Genomic DNA, 23,190 nt, shown 5'->3' with positions numbered 1-23,190 from the left:
TGGGCACAGGCTGTTCTGGCCACCACCAGCCCCTCTCCCTCCCCAGTCAAGCCCCACTCATGCCAGCCCCTAAGCCTGCACACCATGAGGAGGTGATCAATCCTTTACATGGATACAGGATGGGAGGAGGCATTTCCTCTACACCAGGAATTCAAGCCCAGGCCTCCTGAACTTCTTGAACTTCACCTAAAATTTTGCCCACAACCACCAAAGTCTCCAGCAACGACCCTCTTTTCCCCCCCACCTCCTGTTCTTTGCACCCCTGCCCCCTCTTGCCCATACAGTGCAGAAAGACCCAAACTAGACAATAATCCATTTGGTTCTTTTATTAGCAGAAGTTAAGAATACAGCAAGTAATAAGATCCCATCTTATATGGAACCATCACCAGAGCCCCCAGCCATCAAAACCCCAGAATGTGCTTCATTGCTTCCAACAGTAAGCAATTGTTAAAAAGAAATATACTGAACAAGGCCACTATTTAATGGGGAAGGAAAGAAGCTGTAGGTCCTAACTATTCTATGGCAATAACCTGCACACAGAGCAAGCAAGCCTCTGACTGCTGAGAGTAAGGCATTCAGGTGCCAACCTGGGAAGAGTTCTCAGCAAAAGCTACAGAAAAGTGCACAGCTAGGTTGTTTTTATTGGAACACACAAACTTCTTGAACGGAGAGACTGACTGGGTTAAGAATAGCAGGTGGAGTACTGTGTTTTTGTAATAGTTCTGTGCTGTGTAGGACCAGGTTACAATCACCCTTCGAGGAGTGAACGTGGGATGACCCAGGATGGAGACTGCTGCTTCTGCTGGTACTGTTCAGAGGTATCCCAAAGCACCTTCCAGCCAGCTCTGGTTGTGATATGTACCACACTTCGCTCACACACCAGCCTTGTCTGGGATGCCAGCGCTATTGGCCCTTACATCCAAGGTAATACTGCTCTTTCCTTCATTTAAATACCACCGACCTGGGATCAACTACTTCCAGCCCTGCAGGCATCCAGTGAGGGATCCTACTGAGAACACATCCCTCTAGCCTGCAGACTGCTGCAGCTCCTCCTTCTGCACTGACCTTGCTCTCAGAGGCTTTACTCCACTCGAGGGGTGAAGCCTTAATACCCACTCAGCTTTAGGAGGCCATTCTGCTTCTACCTGACTCCATTAGACAAAGTAACTCCCCAAAACACACTGTGACATCCAGGGGATGGGAAGATCTTGCAATCCACCTGTTTATCTTGAAGGATAAAAACTGAAACTTGAGGGAATCTAAAAAAAAAAAAAAAAAAACCAAAACCCAACAACAAAAAAACCGACCCTGCACAACAACCAACCACCCTTTTCCTTCCTTCCCTGTGAAATACTGCATCATGGTGTGAGCTGTTTAACTCATCTGTGAGAGAGGTAATTGCTCTGAATTTCCAGCTAAAGCCTCCAAGCAATACCTGTGCCATAACAAACAAAATGTTCAAGTTTCACCTTACGACTCCAAAGATTCTCCTTCAAGTCTGGCTTCTGACTGGGCTCCAAAGCTCAAGCTACATCAATTACACAGGAGAAGGGTATTTGCCTCCCCTTATATAGGAGGTGTGTCTGCTCCACAGCAATCCAGCTGAACTCTCAGGTCTAGGCTTAAGAAATACCAGCAGTCCCATTGCAAAAGCACAGATGGAAAGCAGACCTAAGGACAAAAAAAAAAAAAAGAAAGAAAAAAAGGAAAAAAAAGAAAAAGGAGGAACTGCACTGGGCTGGTTAGGGATCTATTCCTCCTAAAAAAAAACCCCTCAAACTGCCTTGGCATATGGAGCCTGACACACAGGATGGTGATGCCAGTGCCTGTTAACTGGAGCACACAGCTTCCTCTTTCCAGTCCATCTTAACCCCACCTCTGCTTCCCCTCACATGCTCAACTATTTTCTGACAAGTCTATTACCATCATCCCTCAGACCAAACAAAGCTTGCAAATGGCAACCATCCTCTCCCTGGGGGCCTTTGGGTGTAGGCAGGCACTGATGGAGTTGGACTGTTTGCCATTCATGTGCAGTTATCCCACCACGCTGCAGTTCCTAGGGTGACACCCAAACCAACCAACTGTAGGATCCATGATCCCAAACTGCCCACTCCACCCGGGCTGGGAAGGCAGCTGTCCCACACATCTGCAGGGAGCAGATGCACCTTCCCAGCTACTGGAGCAAATCCATTTGCTCACACTGTGACCTGAATGACACCATGATTAATCCAGCCTTCACAACCCTCGTGTACATGTCCTGAACCTACTCCAGGTGCTGGCCAGGACCCCACATTGCCCAGGGCATGCTGGCCACCAGGAAAATCTACAGGGCCAACGTGCTTCACTCCTGGGAATTTTACCTGGTCCTCCTGCAGTCGTTTGTTTTGTGCAAAATTGAAACAGTGTGTGGTACTTGCATGTTGCATTCTTTACAAAAACCCTTTTCCCCCCACCCATTGTTTAAAACATTTATATAAATTTTATTTAAACAGAAAGTTAGAAATCTTATTTACAATTTGTTTTTCTCCCAAAAGAGCATCTAAAATCAACGCCCAAACCCTCCAAGAGGATATAAATTTAACCTTGACTTTTTTTTTCTTTTTTTTTAAAAAAAAAGGAAACTGCTAAGCTATCCCTCCCCAATTCTACAAATAAATATGGCATTGAACAGAAGCCGATTTGGAAAGGGTCCTCTGTAGCTCAATCTGTAGATCCCAAGAATAAATTAGGTTTTCAGAATTTCCTGGTCTTCAAATTGATTTATTCCATTGCTTGAGGTATAGAATTTATCTTGGTTAGTCAGAATCCCCATGAAGCTCCATGCCTCATCAGCTGAAACTTGGATTCTTCTTAGGTATTCCTTTTGCTGAGCCTGGATGCTTGGCCCGTGCCGGCGGCTCTCTTTTGGTTGTGACCTTGGGCTGAAGGCTGCTCCTACTGCATCCCCTCCTCCTCTGTGCAGCCCCCTCCGACCGTGAAGCGGAACTCCTGCAGGTTGGAGACTCCGTGGAAGTGCACGAAAGCGCCAGCCACGACGAACACGTGGAACAGCTGATGGGAGTGGAACTGCGGGGAGGAAACGCTTCTGTTCAGCCCCGGGGCCCCCTGGCCCTCAGCAGCCCCACATTCAGCTGAAGTACACAGTAACACAGAGCAGTGCCTCACACCATGGGCTGCAGAGCTCTCCAAGCTGTGTGTTAAAGCCCACCCCTCTACTGTCTTCAGCAAAATAATCCAATTCTCCGCACACACACATCCCCCCCTTCCCTTCAGAGTCACCTGAACCAGCTGGTCAACCCAAAATTGTGCAACAGAAGTGTTGTAACTCATCTTTGCAAAGGGACAAGGATCATTTCAGAACCCTAGGCAAAAGGCTTAAGCAGGACACTTTCAAAATTAGTTCCTCCACAAGACACAATGGTGGTTTATGGATAAAAAGGGTCCTCTCCTACAGATAACAGGTACAAACTCTGCTCTGGTCACAGGTGTAAGTTTTACCAAGTGGATTCTGCATGCTGGTATTTTGTTTCTCTACCACCAAGAAACAGAACAGAGAAACGTGGCGTTATAATAAAACCTAGAAACAACTGGATGTTCTGAATGAATGCCCAGGATGTCACTGACTGGAGCAGAGCAGAACGAAATCCGTGAGGGAGCTACATGACAAAGCATGCCTTGTCTGAGGGAAGCCATACCACTGTGGATAATGCTCCTGAAATATTCCTACAAATGTGTATTTGCAGGCTTCATGGGAAGCTTGGAAAAGAGCTGGTGGTGCACCAGTGCTTTTGGAGCTTAGCTCATTGTAGTTACAATGCTTTGGCCACTTAAACCAACCAAGCAAACTGGTGCTGTGCAAAAGCCAAACAACCAGGCCTCACTCTCACTTCTAGTCTTCTTTAGGGGTCTTAAACAATCCTAAGTGCAAGTACAGTGGCCTTCAAAAGGTACACTTCCCCTCTACTCTTGCTCCACCCAACTCCTTTCCTTACACTTCCTCAGGTATTTCTCCTCAAGCCTTCATTGATGCTTTCCCTCATACCAAGTTTCCCCCACCACCCACTTGCTCACCCCACTTTCCCTTCTTCTGGGCCAGGGATCCCCCCAAAGCCTACCATCTCTGTCCAGCATTTTCACTGGCTATAACAAGATGAGGAGCCAGACAGGGGGAAGATCCCAGAGAACACACTCAACACCACTGAAATAACCATGCACTGCTCTGCACAGAAGCAAGGTAAAGACGTGTCTTTGTAGGATCCTCAACACACACACACACAAAAATGTTTGCAGAATTCCTTGCCCATCTGTTAAAGCTCTCCAGAACTGTGCTGAGGTGAATCTGCACACCAGCAGTTACCTCAGACCAGCCAGGTTGTGACAACTTGGGAAGAGAGGCACCAGCTAAGGCAGGCTCAGAGAGCCCCGTGGTTTGGCCCCTGAAGACCTATTGCTCCTGGTGCAGCAGTTTGACACTTGCAATAAGAAAACATTGACACAACATCCTTCAGGCTCAAGGGGAACCAGCTTTCAAATTGGTCTCCTCATCCAGTCACTCAGTAGACTCACCCAGATGTCACACTTGCCAGGGAAGAATCTCTCCGGGATGCGGGCAGCATATAGTGCAGCACCAGTGATGTACAGGCATGCCATGAGTGCCAGCCAGCCTATCTGCCCCATTGTGGCTGCTTTCAGGAGCCCCTCAGAGATGACAAAGTGCAGAGTGGGAATTACCCCACTAAGACCCAGACCTAGAAATACTCCTGGGAGGTAAAGAAAATGCGGGAAAGTCAGGTTTGAACACATTGGCGGTAAAGGGAGACAATGAAAACACAAAAGCTACGGAAGGAAAACTCAGTATTTGCCAAAGCAGCAGAGAGGTGACAGCTCTTGAAGCTGGAGGTCCCCAGAAGAGATTTATTGGAAAGGAAGCTAAAGAATGCACAAACTTCCTTCATATACCAGAAGCTACTCAGTTCTGTGTTCCAGCAGATAGCTGGTGTATTTCATTTCCTGATCGTGCCTGCCAGCTCCAGTGTACGTGAGGCCAGTTCCTGCTCTCGGCCTGTAGAGGGAACTGACACCACACAGACTGCACCTCACTTCACCACAACCGCTCAAGAGCAAGACAAGGAGACACAACAAAGAGATTGTTTATCATATTCTGCACAAGCAGTCCTAGGAAACAGAAAAGCAGCATCTGTGCTCATCTGATCTGCCATATAAGAGAACCCTGTTTATTTGTTTAGAGTTTAGCAGCAAGGACGGAAAACTTGTAAAAACAGTGGGCATGGGGGGAATATTCCTGTCCCATAGAGAGATTTTAAGTTTGGAAAACTGAACGCTCTGAAGGTACCCATAACTTGTCCAGGAAATCTAGATTTACTGTAGACAGCATGTGCAGGTTAAGAAATGAGACATATTACTATTCAACCCAGCTGTGTGCACATTCCACAGCTACCCCCTAAAGCTCTCTTTCTTCCTACCTCGAAATGTGAAACCAAATCTGGTTTTGTTCTTTTGATGATGCGAAGAGAAAAACAGTCTTTATCTTAGCTCTGTGTTTTATCCAGGCAAATCATTCAGATTAATTCAATCATTCAATGATTTGCTGGTATCTGAGTCTAGTGTTACAAAAAAAGGACAAGCACTGCAAGTACACATACACACACCAAGCAGTCAGTCGTTTTTTGAGAGAGCAAAGTTGCTAGATGCAGCTAGAAATTGTTTGCACCACCTTTCCTACTGCATGTGTTACTGTCCATTTCAGGAATGCACTTCCAGGACTTGCACCAGCCCTTATCTGTGCATCCAGTTGGGTACAATAAATACTGAAAGAAAAGCCATCAAGCTCCCAATCCAAGAATATCAAGTGTCTATAAAATTAAGCTCTCTTAAGTCTTCCCACGGTGGTTTTTCCAAGTGACAAGTAGGAAGCAGGAAAGGAAGTCAAGAAGTGAAACAGTTAACTTCAGGTCTTACCTGCCCTTACACCCCGGTATTCAGGGGTGGCAAACATGTCCCATTGTGAGACAATTATGGCTGCAATGCCCAGGACACAAATCACAATCAAGTAGATGAAGCAAGGCTGAGGGTTGCAATAGAAGGAGTAGTACAGCCATGGTACAAAGCTGCCCATTATGAGGAGTGCAATGCCAGAATAATCCAGCCTAGAAGAAAACAAAAATCAGTGTCATAAGAAATGGGAACCTTTGGAAGTCCTCACACCCACACACTCTTCTTTAGTGGACCAGCTGTCTACTTCTCACTGCAACTAAATTACTCTCACTATTGCAGCTTAGGTCCTGATGGCAACTCTTCCACCTACAGTAATGGATTACCTTGACACACAGCCAGTAAGGCCATTTTTGAGACATCAGCAATACCTTCAGCAGCCTTTAGACCAAAGCTTTCTGAGGAAAACTCACATTTGAGTTTCAGAAGAGGAGAAAAGCAGCGCAAGAGCCCTCTAAAGACAGGGCACACAGTATGTTCTGAGAACACAGCCAAGGCAAGCACTTCAGTATCTGACATGTGTGAGTTAGTTGGGCATCAGCTTCAGTGACCACAGTGGAATAATGTTGCAATTTTTCAACCACGCTGTTTTTTTGTACACAAGTATAAAAAAGGAAATCCACAGCCACCGCTTTTTACCACACCCTGACAAAATACTCCTGCAAAAGTTGATGGAGCTAATTTTTCAGCAGAGGATTTTAACTGCTGGGCTACCTTAGAGGTGGTCTTGCAGATTACAGAATCCTGGGTTGCACAGTCTTAGGAAATATGAGATATTCAGCAGTCAGCCAAAAAAGAACGTGCAGTAAAACCAAAAGACCAAGACATCTTGATACACTGTGAAACTGTCTTACATAAGTTTAAGGTTCAAAGTTAGTCACAACGGCTGAAACGACAAGAAGTAACGGTGGCACTAAAAATTCAAAGTCCTGCAACTAAGCTCGAGGCGTATTACTTACAGCAGCAAGATGCAAGCACAAGCCTGCCAAACAGCAGAAAATGATGGAGTTTTAAGACTTAAATGACAGCACAAAAACTCACACTGAAACAAACTATAATTAGAAGAAGCTGCATTAAATCTCTGCTCAACTCTGTTCCAAAGTACATGCAGTCATGAAATGAACAACTCCCACACTAGGGCTCCAGGCACAAATCCCAGCCCTGTTTTCCCACCTGTTTCCTATTTGGCCTACCCTGTTCTCTAGGCACTTACTTGGAGAAGAGCCGGGAAACACCTTCTGAGTGGCAATAAACTGTGTGGAAGAGCCATGAGAAGGAGAGGCAGAGTATGGCTCCCAAGAAGAACAATCCAACGACCACTTTCTCCTGCACAGGTGCTACAAAGGACATGTTTGGCCGGAACATGTAGAAGATTCCCAGACAAAGGAAGAACACACATCCTGAAAAACAGCAAGGCAGAGAGGTGTCAAGTTCATGCATACTGAAAGCTTTTCTGTCTAAAAGCATCACCACTTCCCTTCAAGGCTCTCACAAGTTGAAACCACTCAGAGAAGCTGCAACTTAAGTGTGTTCCTGTGGCAAGAAATGGGATCCCAATTAACACCTACACACTTGGGAAAAGAAGGATCTACCAGTAATTTATCAACTATTAGGAAATGTTTATAGCATTTGTTTGTATGGTATGCCATGATTAAGGAAGTCCCATCCAACTCTGGCGGGATAAAATTAGGAGAGGTATACCAAGATGCTAATTTAACAGGTTACTAGTGGAATGATAATGCTGACCAAACCACAGCCCTTTCTGTCTTGCTCTCTTTTCTTTGAGAGCAATGAAACCACTGGGTTAGATTTAGCATTAGATTAAAGCAAGCTGAGAATACCTAGGAGATGTGTCCAGATGTTGCCAGTCTCTGTGTGTATTCTGAAGATGCTCTTGAAACAAGCCCGGAAGGAAGGCATGGGTGGTCTGTGTCCATGCAGCAGGTAGTCATTGTCCTTTAGCCAGTCAGGCAGAACATCGTGGGGAATGACTCTCCATCGGCCCTCCCACACCTAGGGGTTGAAAGATTTTAGTGAAATGCAGGGAATGGAGTTCCATCAGTGCACGGAAATAGTCAGAAAACCCGTGTTAGTGAAAGTGCTGGAGTTAACCTATGAGTACAGAAAACAAAAGAGAGCTGATGGGATGTCTCTGGGGAAAAGGCTTTACACTGGAAATACCATGCTAAAGTCACTGTTCCCTGTTCAAAACTGTGTCATTATGAACTGCATCATCAGAGAAAGAAATACTTCAGCATTTCATAGCACAGGAAGGCTACTGAGCTTTTTTACTGTTAATGAAGGGAAAACATCTAATTCACTTCCATGTTCTGTTATTTTACAGGTATTCTTTTCCATTTAATTGAAGAAGCCTGCAAGAACTGAGTAAGTTCTCTCCCATACATAAGTAAGCCTGTTCCTCCACCACAAGCCAACCTGACTGTCTGCTAGCATTTGGGGCAGGCTAGCAAAAGCAGCTACCCATCAGCACTAACAGGGGCCAGAAAAATGTGAAAGGGCGAGAGCCCAGCTAGAAGAGTCCAACCCCTTATTCAGGTTGGCTAAAAAGTGCTCCCAGGCTCACAAAACAAATGGTGACAGAGCAGTTAAGGCAACAGACTCGTGACTCTCAATTCCACGGGACTTCTTCTTGAAAGGGAGAGAGGGGTTTGTGCACAGAGCTATTCTTGCAGCTGGCTCCACAGGAAATAAGTGTGCACAGATGTTCCCAGCACTGCTTCAGTAACACAAGACACATGGAGGCTTCAGTCTGGCAGCACTGCCAAGGACAGGGGTGGCAGGGAACTGCTTTATGTACCGGGGGTGTTTCTGCAGGGTTCCTTGGATCTGCCGGCTGGCTAGAGTTACAGGAGCAAGGCTGAAGGTTCCTGAAACACTAAGTTTAAAAAGCTACATTCTTATTTCAGTTTCAACAACAAGAGCCCAGAGTTTTTAAATCAATTCTCCACACTCGTGCATGGAAGCAAAACAAAACCATTCAGAATAACCAGCCCAGTTAAAGACTGGGTTCTTAAATACATTAAACAAGGAAATAACTGGTTTAGTTCATGAACAAAAAATGTGAATTGAGGTAGAAACAGAAGGAGGGAATTCAATTTACACAATCCACCCTACAAAACATTTTAAAATAAGAGGCAAAGATGCATAGTAAAAAAAATAACCAACAAAAGCAAAAAAACCCCCAAAACGACCCGTGCACAAAAGACCACCAAGTAACTAGGGTCCCTCTGTAAAACATCAAAAATAGTTCATAAACCCAGCAGGAACCAGTGTATAAAGGGGCAGCATTCCTTTCAGCAAGAGAGGAGGGCCAGAGACTGACACAGCCCAGTGGCTCTAAAAAGTAGCAAAAATTGAGCCAAGGTCAACAATTACAAAATCTACAATGGATTTACTTACGTATGGTTTCAATACAGTATTGTTTTCAAGTCAGGGACAAAGCTTATTCTACAATAGATGCAAATGGTGCTGGAAAAGCAAAATATTTGCAAATCTGAAAAGATCTGGACAAATGACCTTGTACATCAAAGTGCCTCGAACCAGAAGGCTTTTATTCTGCTTTGCACTCACAGGTGTTTCTCAAGGGACACACCTGAGTTGCATGATCAGCTCTGGAGTCTCAGTTGTAAATCCCTATTGTTCCACGCTCTACAATTTAATCCGGTATGACAGACAGATGCTGAGGAAGTGTACTATTGCCAGCTAGAACACGAGATGCCCATCTGGGGACAGTGAGAACCTCCTCTCCCTCACATCAGTAGTGCAGTCGCTCCAATGGAGGGAGCTGCTGCCCACTGGAGCTTCCAAGAAAAAGGAAATTACTTCAGCAGTTTCCACGTGCCCTTACCTTACACACAAACTCCTCCATTCTCTCCATAGCATGGTGGGCTTGTAGAAGAGGTGACATACCCATAAAACCTTCATCTTCTTGAGGTGGCTCATCATTGTGTTTATTATCCTCAGAACACTGGAGGGAAAAAACAGAGAAAATGCTTTATAGAAAGACAAAGAAAGGTGATGTTGTTTTCCATATAGAACTATGATTTGAGGTCCTGGCAAATAAAGAAGTCTTTCCATGTACAGCACTGAGAAAAGAATTCAAAAGAACAAGCAAAAAAATGATTACATTCTTAGGTATCTGAGAACAACTCACATGTCTAATCCATTCTGCATATGTTTCCAGCAGGTTTGGAAGCAAGCAGTGCTCCTCTAAGTCATGCTTCATTAAATCCCAGGTATGGAGTCTGAGGCTTGCAGCATACCCACCTCTAGGGAAGGATTACTCCCTATTTTATGTTTCAATGTCACTGTGCTGGTGTTAATGCCTCTATAATGTATCTGGCATTTTAGGGTAATAAAAGGTAAGTCAAGGAGAGGAATCCATTTACCTTGTTAGAAATGTTTCACCTCAATTTTCAGTCCAAATCCAAAAACCTATTCTGTTTAACTGACACTTCTGTTCAGCTTGTAATCCAGCACTGGAATTTACTCATTTGTTTGATTTTTCAAGGTATTTCAGAAACTACTATGAAACTTCTGCCAGTTAGACAAAGGCAAATTATCAGAGAAAAGCAGCAACAGGGATCAGAGTTTTAAGCAAAGTTCAAATATAGAGAAACATCCATCTCCTCCAGGTGTTCCAAGAGAATTATGAAAAGGAAAACTAAAACGATCTCCTGAGCTGGGATATCAGGCTGGTACACATCATTAATAACTTCACAGGAACAACATTTGGTAGTTTTCTGCTCTATCATGACTTATCACATCATCTGCATATTATGACACACTCTAGCTTCCCATGCAGGAGAGATGCAGGGAGCCATGGAAGTTCTACATTCCTGTTTGCTTCCTGCAATGCTCATGGCCCATCAGAGACTCCGTTCAACACTTCAGCTTCCAAGGAAAACAAATGGGAGGAAGCTAGGAAAGAGAGAAGGAGCTTCAGACTTAATGCAGAGAGCTGCCACGCACCCCGTGACCAAGCCAAGAAAGCTCCACAGCCAGCAGAGAGGGAGACTGGCCTCCTCCACATTTCCCAGAACACTTCTTCCCCTCCTATTCCCGTACCAAGGTTAACAGCTTTCAAATCAAGATGATGTATCAATAACACCATCCAAAGTGGCTGAGAATATAGTATATAACCTCACTTACTTTATCTACAAATTATTATCAGTAATGCAGATTAATGCCCTGAATGTTCAAGCCAGGGATGGGAGCTGGCTGTGCATTTGTCCCACATTACAGCTCTCTCCTTAGTGTAAAGCCTTATTAACTGTTTCTGCCAAGTTAACTCAATGAGCTGCTTAAAATTTTAATTTTTGAATAAAAAAAGGAGACTTCTTCTAGCCTACAGTGAGCTATCCAGAGTCTTCAATATTTTTGGGGTTTTGATAGAGAAATGACATGCTAATACCTGCTTTTGTACCCAATGCTTGCTGCAGTCACTGAAGCTTCATCTTTCAAAGAGGTCCCATCAATCAGTTCTTGACCCAATTTTGCTTATCCAGAATGCAATTTCTGGTACGTAATACACAGTATATACATCCTTCAAGTTTTACATATGACCTCACATTTGTCCACACTAGGAAAACTTGATTGCATAAACAAATCTTTGTGGATAACCCATGTCCCTTGTACTGTCTGCTCACCTTCATTTATCATTCCAGTGAACAACCCCTCTGAACAATCTCTCGTATTTTACAGCAACGATTGATATATTGACCAGCTCTAAGCAGATTCTCCAGCAGAATAAGACAGTATTAAATACACTCACTCTGCCTAGGTTATCCCACTAGTTCTACTCAGAAAGGCACCAGCAAGATGCAAACAGGTTTAATATCCTTCTAAAACAGGCACAATTTCTGTTAGGCATTGGAATTTTTTAAAAATTTGGTTTCATTCTGACTCAACAACATTCACTGACATTATTTCTCACACTGTCAATTTTACTGGCTTTTTCTACTAATGGAGCTCTCTAGGATTCTCAGTTTTCAGTATCATAAATAATTAACTCAAGGTCATAGAAACACAGAATGGTTTGGGTTAGAAGGCAGCTTTAAAGATCAACTAGCCTAAGTCCCCTGCTGTGGAGGTCTGGATAAGATGCTCATGACAGTCTGCACAATCTAGCACCCAAAGAAACCTTTGGTTTCCAGGAGCATGCTTTATGGAAAAGCAAGGCTGGCATTTAGGTTCCAGTGCGTTTGACAGAGGAAGCACTGCTATGCCTTTCAGCTGCTCTAGAATTGCCTCCCCCAGCTGCACACAGTAACCAGCTCAAACGGGGTGAACAAGTTAGTCATCCTCAACTTACACAACTGGGTGGACTGAAGGAAAAAGGTCCCTTACGGAATCAAAGCCTGTATTCATTGCGGTCAGCCCAGTGACTCAAAGCCAAAAAATGTTCATTTCCCCCTCTGCACATACTCCCATTTCTAGAATGATGGGAAGGCTTAAATTTGAACAGACTGTAAAGCTTGAAGAGCACAGCTATTTCTGAACTAGTCCAAAATCTTTGCATTTTGGCCACGTGCCTACAAACAAATCATTACTGAGCTTCTTTTGGTGATAAAAGGAATTCATATCATATACACAGTCCAGATTACTGCCAAAAAATGGAATTGATTTTACTATCTCCTTCCTGCCATTAAACTGCAAAATTAGCATTCAAGGGAAAAAAACTAAAGCTCAGCTTCTTAGTCCTTTTCTTGCTAAGGAGGCAAAATGAGGCCTGTTCTGGAACATCCATCCTCCCTTGACTCCCTCCTGTACCGTCTCATTGGGAAGAACAGCAAACTGTGTCTGTTGGAAGCCAGAAATCCACAGGGGAGGGCAACACCAACACCAGTTTTCACTTGGAAATCTGAAGGAGTCTACTGACCTTCAGTTCTTAAGGCAATAACTGAAAGGAAAAAATACCACTCTTCTGCTCCGAAGGTAACACTTCCACTATGACAAGTTCCTTCATATCTTAGGACTCACCTATTTTCTCCTCTTTGGCTGATTGTATCAGAAATTCAAGACTACTTCTAGACCATAACAACACAAGCAGGCACATTCTTTTAGGACCCGTTTTCAACTATTTCTAAGTCCTGCCCACAGAATCACATTTTAAAATCAGAAACATATTGGGTTTCTAAGACCATGAAGGAAGTGAGAGCCCAGAAGAAAACTCTGATACTCCCACTTTTAATGAGCTATGGTATATCCTGGATTAAGTGCTTCAAGAATAACTTTTGCCTTTGTAGTTCCTAGACCATAGGCCAAAGGGATGTTCCAGATGTTCTTTTACATCATCTCATTTACTCAACTTCTTTTAAAGCATCCCAGGTTTGACTAAATAATTCTGTGAAGTCTTCAGAGCATTTTAGAGTACCTTTAAAAAAACCCCCTTGTTTGTAACAAGCAAGCTTGTTACAATCCTCAGCTGTCACTCTTCTAGTGCACACATGCAGCAATGCATACAATCAGTCCTTCACATTAATCAGAAATCATGGCTTCTGGGTACTTACACTCTGAAAGGTCTGGACGCTTAATTCTATGGAAATGCCAAGCAATCATTCCAACTTTAATCCTACTGCCTTTGCAAATTCCCAAAGTGTTAAAGCTACCAAAAACCAGCACAGGTACCTAATGAGAGGGAAATTATCCAACAGATGTATAAGTACAATCTGAGTTCAGTAACGGTACCAGAGAATCAAACAAATCTGAAGGACAAGTGAAAATATCCAGAGGAACCAGCTTTACTGGTTTATCCATATTCACTTTATTTTGTCAAGTGTTACAGTTTCTTTTGTGATAACAGTGACAGACAAGAATGTAGAAGAAAAAGGTAGAGATCAGACTTAATTATATCACTTTGTAAGAGAACCAGGCAACACACTTCCAGGGACAGATCATCATCTAAACAAGAATTTCAGAGCATGTTTTGGTAGGGATCAAAGAGGTTTAATACCAAACCCAAGACTTAGATCACCAGAGCAAATGAAGAGCAAGACACCCTAGAGCTCAATCGCACAGTGCTGATCATGAGAAAAGTTTAACAGTAAAATCTCACTCTTACATAGCAATGGTACAAAAGGTAAAAAAAGGTTTACATTTAGTACAAGAATTTCTCATCTGAATGCAGTCCAAAAATGTCAGATCACATAGCCAAAGATCCTGTTACAGAGAAAAGTGCAGTAAAACCTGCTCTAGTAAATGCAACATACTTCTCTTGTCTACTACAACAGCTTATACTTCTCACATAGACTAACAGTTTCTATACTATCACTCTCAAATCTGTTAATAGACATGCTGTTTAATAATGTCCTTACTATGGAAAAGCCTGTCAGAAGTCAATTCATAATTGCAGAAAAAGATTCCAGAAACATTTTTCCCACTTTTCACTAAGTTATGTTCAATGGACTTCAAGCAGTCAAAGCGTATTTTGGTCTGTAGTTTCTTGATGTCAATTTGAAGACTTCTAGAAAGTTTCAGAGTTTGCACGTGACTGCTGCTTGCACAGGTGACAAGCAAGTTCTGGTTCATCACTTCAGAAAGTGTCATCAATGTTGTTGATTTGAGTGTGCAAACTAAAACATAAGTTAAATCTGAACGGAGCCACCTTTTACTCTGTAAAAAGTGGCCATCTCCTCCCTCACCCCCATCTGACCAATGCCCATCCCGTCCCCCAGCAGAGATCAGCAGCTCCCAACTGGCTCTCCCCAGTTCATACACTGGGCTCCATGTTCCACGCTATGGAATATCCCCTTGGCCAGTTCAGGTCAGCTGCCCTGGCCACGCTCCCTCCCAGCTTCTGGTGCCTCTCCTCACTGGCAGAGCTGGGATGCTGAAAAGTCCTTGTCTCAGGGTAAGCACCACTGAGCAACAACTAAAACATCAGTGTGTTATCAATGCTATTCTCATCCTAAATCCAAACCACAGAACTGTACCAGCTGCCAGGGAGAAAATCAGCTATCCCAGTCAAAACTAGGACAATTAGTAACAGCAATAAAACTCTCCTAAACCCCAGAAAGGGCACAAGTTTTCTGTATCAGGGCTTCTTTTCAGACAGAGCCATTACTCAGTTACCCAGGAGCCTAACTGACCATGCACATACCTATGTAGTATTAAGCTCTGCAGTTAATGAACTCCCAGGTCTCAAAGGTCAACTGTTTGTCATGCCAAGTCACCACCACGATGTCACCAGTGCCCTAAACCTACCACTGCAGGAATTTTCAAAGTACCACGCAGTCTGTATCTGTTCTGATATTCTTGCTTCCCTCAGCTGCTGACAGACACTCCCCCCCTCTCTTCTTGATCTCTGCCCTGACAGAACTCTGTGCTTTGGTAGGAACACAGGCAAGATAGCTCAGAAAAACCAAATGTCTTGATTAACACTGAGTCATGGCATATTATATGACATGGTATTTATACCCTAGTTTCTTCCTAAAACTCAAGTTACAAACATATGTTGCTCCATTTACAATACCACTGTTATCCCCCATATTAAACTGAAGTCACAAAGTCTAGACATGACTCTGAGTTCTTACTCTTGTTTATCTTGATCTCATCAGATGAATGATTAATAGTGCTTAACATGACATTCAAGTCATTTTATGTTCCTTGGGGCAGTGTGCCAGATTCAGTAACACGAGAGCATTCAGTATAATGGCCAAGATACGTTCAAGGCTATAATATAAAAATGTTATTTTTCTAATCACAGCTCTGTAACATCCTTTTCAGCTGGCCAGATTGCTTTTTTTCAGCAGCAACTCCTCTGTGCCCATTCTGTCAACTGACCTTTTATCAACCAGCCTCTTGTAAGGGGGAAGCAGCAATAAGTGCTGCCACACCATCTCTTCTAAAAGCCTGTTGCACATTTTTCAGAATTTCATCAGCTTATATTCTTTGTGTTGTAAGAAATCAACCGGAAACGAACAGCACCATAAAACTTTCCTCGACTTCCCCTAACTTCTGCACATACCAAGTTATTTTAAAATAACCACTCTGTCCTTTAGAATTCACATTCTCCCTGACAAGCTTGTAAACACAGCCACACCACAGTTTCCAACAGGCTGACTACATCCATCCTCTAAGCAGGGTGTGCAAAGTTGCGTTTGCTGTCACTGGACCAAAACAAGTCTTTCATTAGCACTTAAAACCCTTTAGGCCTGTTGGTCAAAATGTCAAGTACTTGAAGGTTCCTGGAGTTTAATGTTTTTCCTTCGTAGGTCACCTTCTTATAAAAGATACAGTCCATTTAATATAGCACTTGAAAACAGCTTTACACAACTGGTCATGGGTGACTGCTTGCTGGCACTCATTAAAAACAAGCACTAACATTCAAAACGCATTTAGCAAATAGTCCTAGGACAAAGTCACATTTTGGTTTCAGCAGCCTTGCTAGAACACTGATTAGAACTAGCTCCCTTCTTAAGTATCTTCAGATGGAAAGGGTCTGTTGAACCTCTGAGCAGCAGCAGCAGCTGCTACTGATTTTCTGTTAATGCCCAGTATTTGACGAGGGCCCAAGGCCTCAATGCCCACATGTGCTCATCAGTACAGTTTGGAGGAGAGCCTGTACAAATTGTCTCTACTGCAGAAGAGTCTCATGTGCCTTTTTCTGCTCCTCTGCCATTGTCAATCCTGACAGGAGAAAAAGAAAACAAGCATGCTGGGCTTATGGAAAAAGAAATGCTCTGTTACAAAAATAAGCAAAGAGAGATTGAAAGTGTACTCCTGAACTTAACATAACAGCAGAGTCAATCAATCTGAAACAGTTGGAGGAAGATGCAAGTTAACCCACCAGCACAACACTATTTTTTTCTCTTCTATCACTGTGAAAGGTCGACGCACCCCCCCGCTGCTGCCCAAATCAGGCAGATATGATCTCCAGGAGAACAAAGGCAAAACCCGTGGAATCCAACCCTTGTCCAGGGAAACTGTTGTGCCAGTGAATTATAAACAGAACTACTCCCTCCCTCTCCTAGTTTCAACACGCAGCACAGCAAGCAATGGTTACAAAACCTGCTGGCAGGCAGCGAACTCTGAGCACCACCACTTCCCCTCCCTCCCAAAGCACGGAAACACTCCACAGTAATGGGACACAGTTGAACCCAGCTGCAACTCAACAGCCTTCACCTAGGACAAATTCCTTGGTAATTCGGTGAGAGTTTTCTGGGAGACAGAGCAGACACAGAGACATGGACATTTCCTACATGTTACCAGCCTTCTGGGCACTGCCTGAGAATGCCTGACTGGGTCACCAGGTTGCCTTTTCTGCAGCCTTTCAAGCTCTCACAGTCTGTTCATAACCCAGGCACATCAACTGCCAGCAGGGGAGGCATCAGCATCTGACCAACTCAGGCCTGTGGAGCCTGGAAACCATCTCCATAAACGTGTCACACTGTCCTCATACTGTCTAAGTGGGAATACTTGGAGATATTCTGCTCTGTGTATCCAAAAATGCTTTCCAGTACAAAAAAAAAAAAAAAAAACCCTACTCTACTCAAACACTTCAGTGACTAGGAATCTGAGTAAAATTCACATTACTCCCAGTTCTTAGAACAGCAAGTGAAGGAGAAATGCAGATGTTAAGATCTTTTTGATCTGAAGCAAAATGTCAACTCACATGCTTTCAAAGAAATAACATTTCTTCCCAAGAGTTGCAAAAATGGAGGAAAGGAAGAGATAATAAAGAAATCTACAGAACAACAACATTTGAACACAATCAGCTTTAAAACAAAAGGAAATGTGCTTTGGTGGGACCTCAAACTTGATTTTGCCAGGCCTCTTCCATTCACACTCTACCAATAAAACCTGCAATGCAATGGAGGAAGAAGGCAAATACAGAAGCAAATGCCAACTTTGCAATCATAACCCCAAAGAACCAATAGAAAAACGCCAGACTGAAAAGGAAGCTAAAATGGTTTAAACTTGCAAGTAGATCTACAAAGGATGAAATTTCACACAATCAGAATTAACAAATATTAGCTCCAGAAAGACTATTCCTAAGACTCAAATGTCTCCCTTTGACCTTCAAGACTTCACCTCAGTCTTTTTCACTCAGCTGGCATGCACCAGAAAGCCAACCTGATGATTCCATTTATTTACATGCACCCTTCTGCAATACCAAAAAAGTATGTCTGTAGTCTGCTTCCGTAGATAACATGTAAACACTTCTGTAACAGAGAAGGCTTTGAGTAAGTCCTAGGATTCAAATTAAAAGCCTCGAGTCATTTGCTCACCCTCAATTACTCCAGAATTCTCTTTTGTACCTGAAATCCTGTTACATCCTTCTGCCTTCCTCTTTCAAGTCACTTTGGTATTTATGTTCTAGAAAGACTCCTGTAGGTACATGGAGATATCATGAAATTTGTCAGAGGTCAATTAAGTTCTCCTTTGAAAGCCCATACTCCCTTGAGAAGCAATCCAGAGGAGTATTTACCCAAATTTCTTCTGCCCATTCAGATGACTTGAGGGCTACATAAACCTCCTCTCAGAACCTTACTGTAGGTTACCAAACACTTCAAAGCAACAGGTCTCCACTTTATGGGCACATTTTGGTGCCACACAGGACAACTGCACAACGCAGCTCAACTGCATGGAAGATGAAAGCAATCGGCATCCAAGCACGGAAAACCCGATGAGATGACTGAAACAAAGGGAAAGAAAACGGTTCTTTTGTTTACCTCCTGTCACCGACACGTTTAAGTACAAAAGGAAAGAGTCAAGCACAGGGTTTTGGGCTGCATAAAGAGCCCATTCATCACATTGTAAGAAGTCACATGCATTTGATTGTGTCAGCTTAACAAAGTCACAGCAGGAGAGATTTCTTTAGGAACTATCACTGATGGAATTGCAAAGGCAGTTAAGACACAGAAACTCTGGGACACGAGAAAGGATGCTGTCCCAAAGGCAAGGCAATCCAGGATGCTACAGGAGGGAAGCACCTGCTGAAAAATGCCTTATCAGCACATAGTGTAAACCAGAAAAAGGAAAAAAGGTTTAAACTGCTGAAGGAATGAGAAGAATTATGCAGCTTGCTTGATCCCTTTCTCATCATCAAATGCTTACCATACAGACAAATGGTTACTATTTCTCCAAATCACAGAAGGCTCACCACTCACCTGCCACTACACTATTTTCATGTTTAAAGATAGCAAGACATGTATCTAGTCCTTGAAACTGGTACTTGGAAGAGGGGATAATCTGTGGACATATTTGCACTCTAGGAGAGAACAGAGTTATGGAATAAAACACAGACTGAGAGGGTATAAATAGGATATTGATGATGTATGACTTGTATCTTCTCAAAGGAATCACTATATAATTGGCAGATTAACAGCACTGGCAGAAGGATGCAGCTGTGTCATTATAATTTTGAATAAGCATGTTCAATATGGCTAGTAATTCTTTGCTACATGTATCTGAATGCCACAATTTACAGGAAGTAAGATCTTTAATTTTTAGCTCACAGCTATGCAACCTCCCAGGTAGGTTACTGGTGCCAGGGTCAAAAGCCTCAGAAAAAAAAACTTTTAGGAGTAAATCTTATTTCTTAATATTATCTCCATTTTCTTTCCCAAGAAAATGCTTTACTAGTTATGAGGACCAATATTTTGGCCCATCAAAATGAGGAGTATACAGTATACAATGCAAGCTGTGAGGAAGATGGAAAATAATTCTGAACAACATAATGACATGCTTCCATGCTTTCCTCCTTAGAAAAGACTATTAAAATAATTCATCAAAATCAACTACTACCTCTTAAGAGCTCAGACTGCTTACTTCTACAAGTGGAGCCGGAAGTGGATATACAAGTAGGGAAAGGGAAAGGAATCTTGTACAGGAGAGTTTGGAGAAGATTTTATACAAGTAAAGAGCTGCAATGGTGTAAGCAGGGTAATAGGAGGCAGTGGGAAAATAAACAATGCAATATTATCACAGGATAAAAAGGTACACATTTTTACACTAATACCTCAAGTCTTAGGCCCAGTACATTTTAGAATACATATTTATTATGATAAAAGCTTTTCTAAGTAGAAGCATTTAATAGCATATTAAATGATGATGGGGGTTCTACCATCAAGACACTACACAGCCCTCATCCACTTCCCTCCTCCAACAAGGAATTGTTACCATCAGCTCCATCGTGGCTGCATTTAGCACTAAACACTGATGCAGTGAGCACTACTTGAGACCTTTTATAAGGCTATGTTTAGCTTGAGTGCCTGAGTACTATTGCCATCTAGCCAAGAACAATATCCTTATATTACTGTTATCTAAACATGAACCTCTTCCAGACCAGAGGAAAACCAGGCTTTTGAACTTATAAGTCATGCTAATGAACTAATAAGTCTCTCTGCTGAGACAGTTGCACAGAGCCAGAATGCACAGCAGAGCAGAAGAGTGAATCCTAGCTGACATTCGAGCAACAGCTGTGCTGAGGCTTACACAAGGCAGAGGAAGATGTACAGCATAATGTTTTTTCCAGATTATTTGGAACACTGCAAAATATCACATAATAAAGGCCATTTGGCAAGCCAATATTGGTACTTTTGACAGCAAAGTGTTTTGGGATGATCCATTAGAAGCATCAATTATTCAGCCTTTTAAGACAAAAAACAATTTAAAGACATCATACTAACAAACCCAAGAAATCACAGAGGACAGGAATAAAAGGGTAAAAAACAATTCAAAAAGGCAGGAGGCCATCTATGGCAGAGAAAGTGATACAGATTAAGATAGAACAGCAAGGCCCAAATGGCAAAAACAAATTTCTGTGACAGCACTTTAGAAGACCAGGAAAGAGAAATCAAACATGAGAAAACCAAACATTTGTAGTGAGCCAAAACAAAAAAAACCACAAACTTTTGTTGTATGGATGAAAGCAAAAAACCAAAAAGACGACATGTGCTAAGAATGTCTGAAAGAGGGAATGAAAGTACTTCAATCATTTCATTTCCAAAATGTTAGAATTAAACACTGATTCATCCAGATAATTTCTGTGTAGCTAAGCAAATGTACAGAAAGAATTAAAGCACATAACCAATTATGGACTTTTACCTTGGCTATTCCATCCACAGGTAACAGGTAACTCTCATTATTCAACCAGGGAAGTCAGAGGCAAGAATGAAAACAGCCTTCAAAACAGATGATCCCAAAACCACCAACAGATAAACATGTAACTTCAAAATATCTGCTAGCACAACTCAACTTTTCTTTTTCTAACGAGTCTTGGCCAAGGCCTTCCACCTTAAACACATGCTTCACAACCTTGTACAAAGCAGAAGACGACGCTGGGTATTTCCCTCGTCATGGTACTGAGAATGTCCTTAGAGAAGTCACAGCAGTACAGCTGCGAGCGCCTTGGCTTGGCTTACTAGACATGAATACCAACCCTGACTTCTCATTACAAGAATGCACAGAACTAAATTCTGTAAGGGCTCCAACTCATCAAGCTGAGAAGGCAAATACCAGTTCTCATGTCAGCTGATCCATGACGGGGGGCCACACACACACCCAGAATCTGTGGCAAATGCAATTACAGCCACAGCCCAACATACATTAAGTAGCACCAGCATGTTTTTGCTGCTGGCTAAAACCACACAGTTGCTGTGACTGAGCTGATACAGTAAACTCATTACTCCATGATAAACTGGATAGTGAGTCTAAGACAAAGGCCTCTTCCACTTAACTATGCTGATATCTACCTGAATATATCCTGGGAGAAGCATTAATTACATTTCTGGAACTGTCTAACCAGAAGGTACTTTTGTCCAGTGCTTAGACATTGTCTTTGTAGAACACCTGATTAAGCTGCAGATGCCTTTCTGCATGTTGTGGCTGCTAAAACTTCCAAAGGTTCATGCACCAAAAATTTATAAACACTGCCACTGGCTTAGAAAATGTGTGAGCCACCAACTGCTAAAGGCTGGGAGAGTGTCTGAGGCAAGCAACACAAGGTGCTTCCCCATCCTTTTGCTCCTCCTTGTGAGTCTGTTACTGGCTGCTGTCTGAGATAGGATATCGTGCATTGTTTAGTCTAATTCCAGCAGGAATGCCTGCAAACAGATCTTTCTGTCCTAATCATCAGAAAGATATCAATTAGCCAAGGTTCTGATTATATGCAGCCAGAGTCAATACTTCTCCTTTCACCTATAATTAATTGAAAATTACAGAACAAAAATATTTTTGTATGAGCAGCATCTCAGCAGAGAACAAACCAATACAAGTCCCATTTCTTTGAGGAAAAAATAAAAACAGAAAAGCTGGTAAAACTAGTTATGCCCAGTCTTGTCACCCAAGTTCCCATACATTCAACTGCATACTTCTGGAATCTTCCTGGTATTATTACAGTTATTTAGCAGGCATTAAAAGGTTGTAGGCTCATGGTCCACATTTCTGAAAGCTATTTAAAATGCTGAAGCACTTATGTCAAAACTCATTTTTCCTATCAAGCCTAACAGGTAACCATATGACTTACATTTTCCTGACCAGAAGACAGTGGTGGCTCCACTAGAAGAAGGCTCTCCTGAGAGCTGTCCTCTTCAAAGGTTGCCTGTGCTGTTGCAGTGTCAGACATGTGTCCTTTTCTGAGCCGTAGACCCGGCTCTGGAGAACCAGCATTATCGAGTTCCGTTAGCTCATTCATGAGATGCTGGAAGCCTTCTCAAATATTCTCTTTCTTCTTGGTTCAGTTTGGCTGATTATGCCTTGGCTCTGAAAGACAAATGGTTTGTGTAACTCAACTGCAGTTGAAAAGAAGAGTGCAAAAGTTGGCTGGAAGAAGAGCTTGCTTACGAGCTACCAAACAGCTACGACAACTGCCTTTATATGTGCCCAAACTCCCACCAGATCAATCACACAGATTTCTACACTGCTGGATAATGAATTCTCATCCTGAGACCACTAAGTTTCATACCCTAACACAAGTGAAACACAACTCTGAAGGATGATAGAAAAGTGAGCTTCATAAAACAGTAAATCTACAAAACCACAGCAAATTTTTATGAATTATTTCTACAAAGTTGCAAGCACCAGGCTGTAAATACTATTTAGAAATAATCTACTTATCACAAGTACTCCACAATTATTGTATTTTTTGCAGGTATGAAGCTCATACCCAAGCTCAGTTATCCAGTCTAGGTTTCACCAAAACTAGGACATTAA

General features: G+C 42.6%; 1 protein-coding gene across 6 annotated transcripts in view; it reads right to left on the bottom strand.

Annotated features, from left to right (window-relative positions):
- Positions 1–311: 311 nt before the first annotated feature.
- The window catches only part of ADIPOR2 (adiponectin receptor 2), a 44,696-nt gene continuing 21,817 nt past the window's right edge, over positions 312–23,190 (bottom strand). For all 6 annotated transcript variants that reach the window (XM_042050172.1, XM_042050173.1, XM_042050176.1 and 3 more), the window contains 7 exons: positions 22,505–22,740; positions 9,881–10,000; positions 7,854–8,025; positions 7,226–7,412; positions 5,980–6,167; positions 4,567–4,760; positions 312–3,066 (listed from right to left, as the gene is read on the bottom strand). In XM_042050172.1, coding sequence (XP_041906106.1) covers positions 2,935–3,066; positions 4,567–4,760; positions 5,980–6,167; positions 7,226–7,412; positions 7,854–8,025; positions 9,881–10,000; positions 22,505–22,672 — 1,161 coding nt within the window. In that variant the 5' untranslated portion in view covers positions 22,673–22,740 and the 3' untranslated portion in view covers positions 312–2,934. The remainder of the gene's footprint in view (positions 3,067–4,566; positions 4,761–5,979; positions 6,168–7,225; positions 7,413–7,853; positions 8,026–9,880; positions 10,001–22,504; positions 22,741–23,190) is intronic.

Source organism: Corvus kubaryi, unplaced genomic scaffold (assembly GCF_017639235.1).
Source record: "Corvus kubaryi isolate FWS band 111438036 unplaced genomic scaffold, C.kubaryi_AGA036_p1.0 72, whole genome shotgun sequence".
In the NCBI taxonomy this organism is placed as follows: domain Eukaryota; kingdom Metazoa; phylum Chordata; class Aves; order Passeriformes; family Corvidae; genus Corvus; species Corvus kubaryi.
Note: the sequence above shows the minus strand (reverse complement) of the source record. Positions and strands in the feature narration are given on the sequence as shown.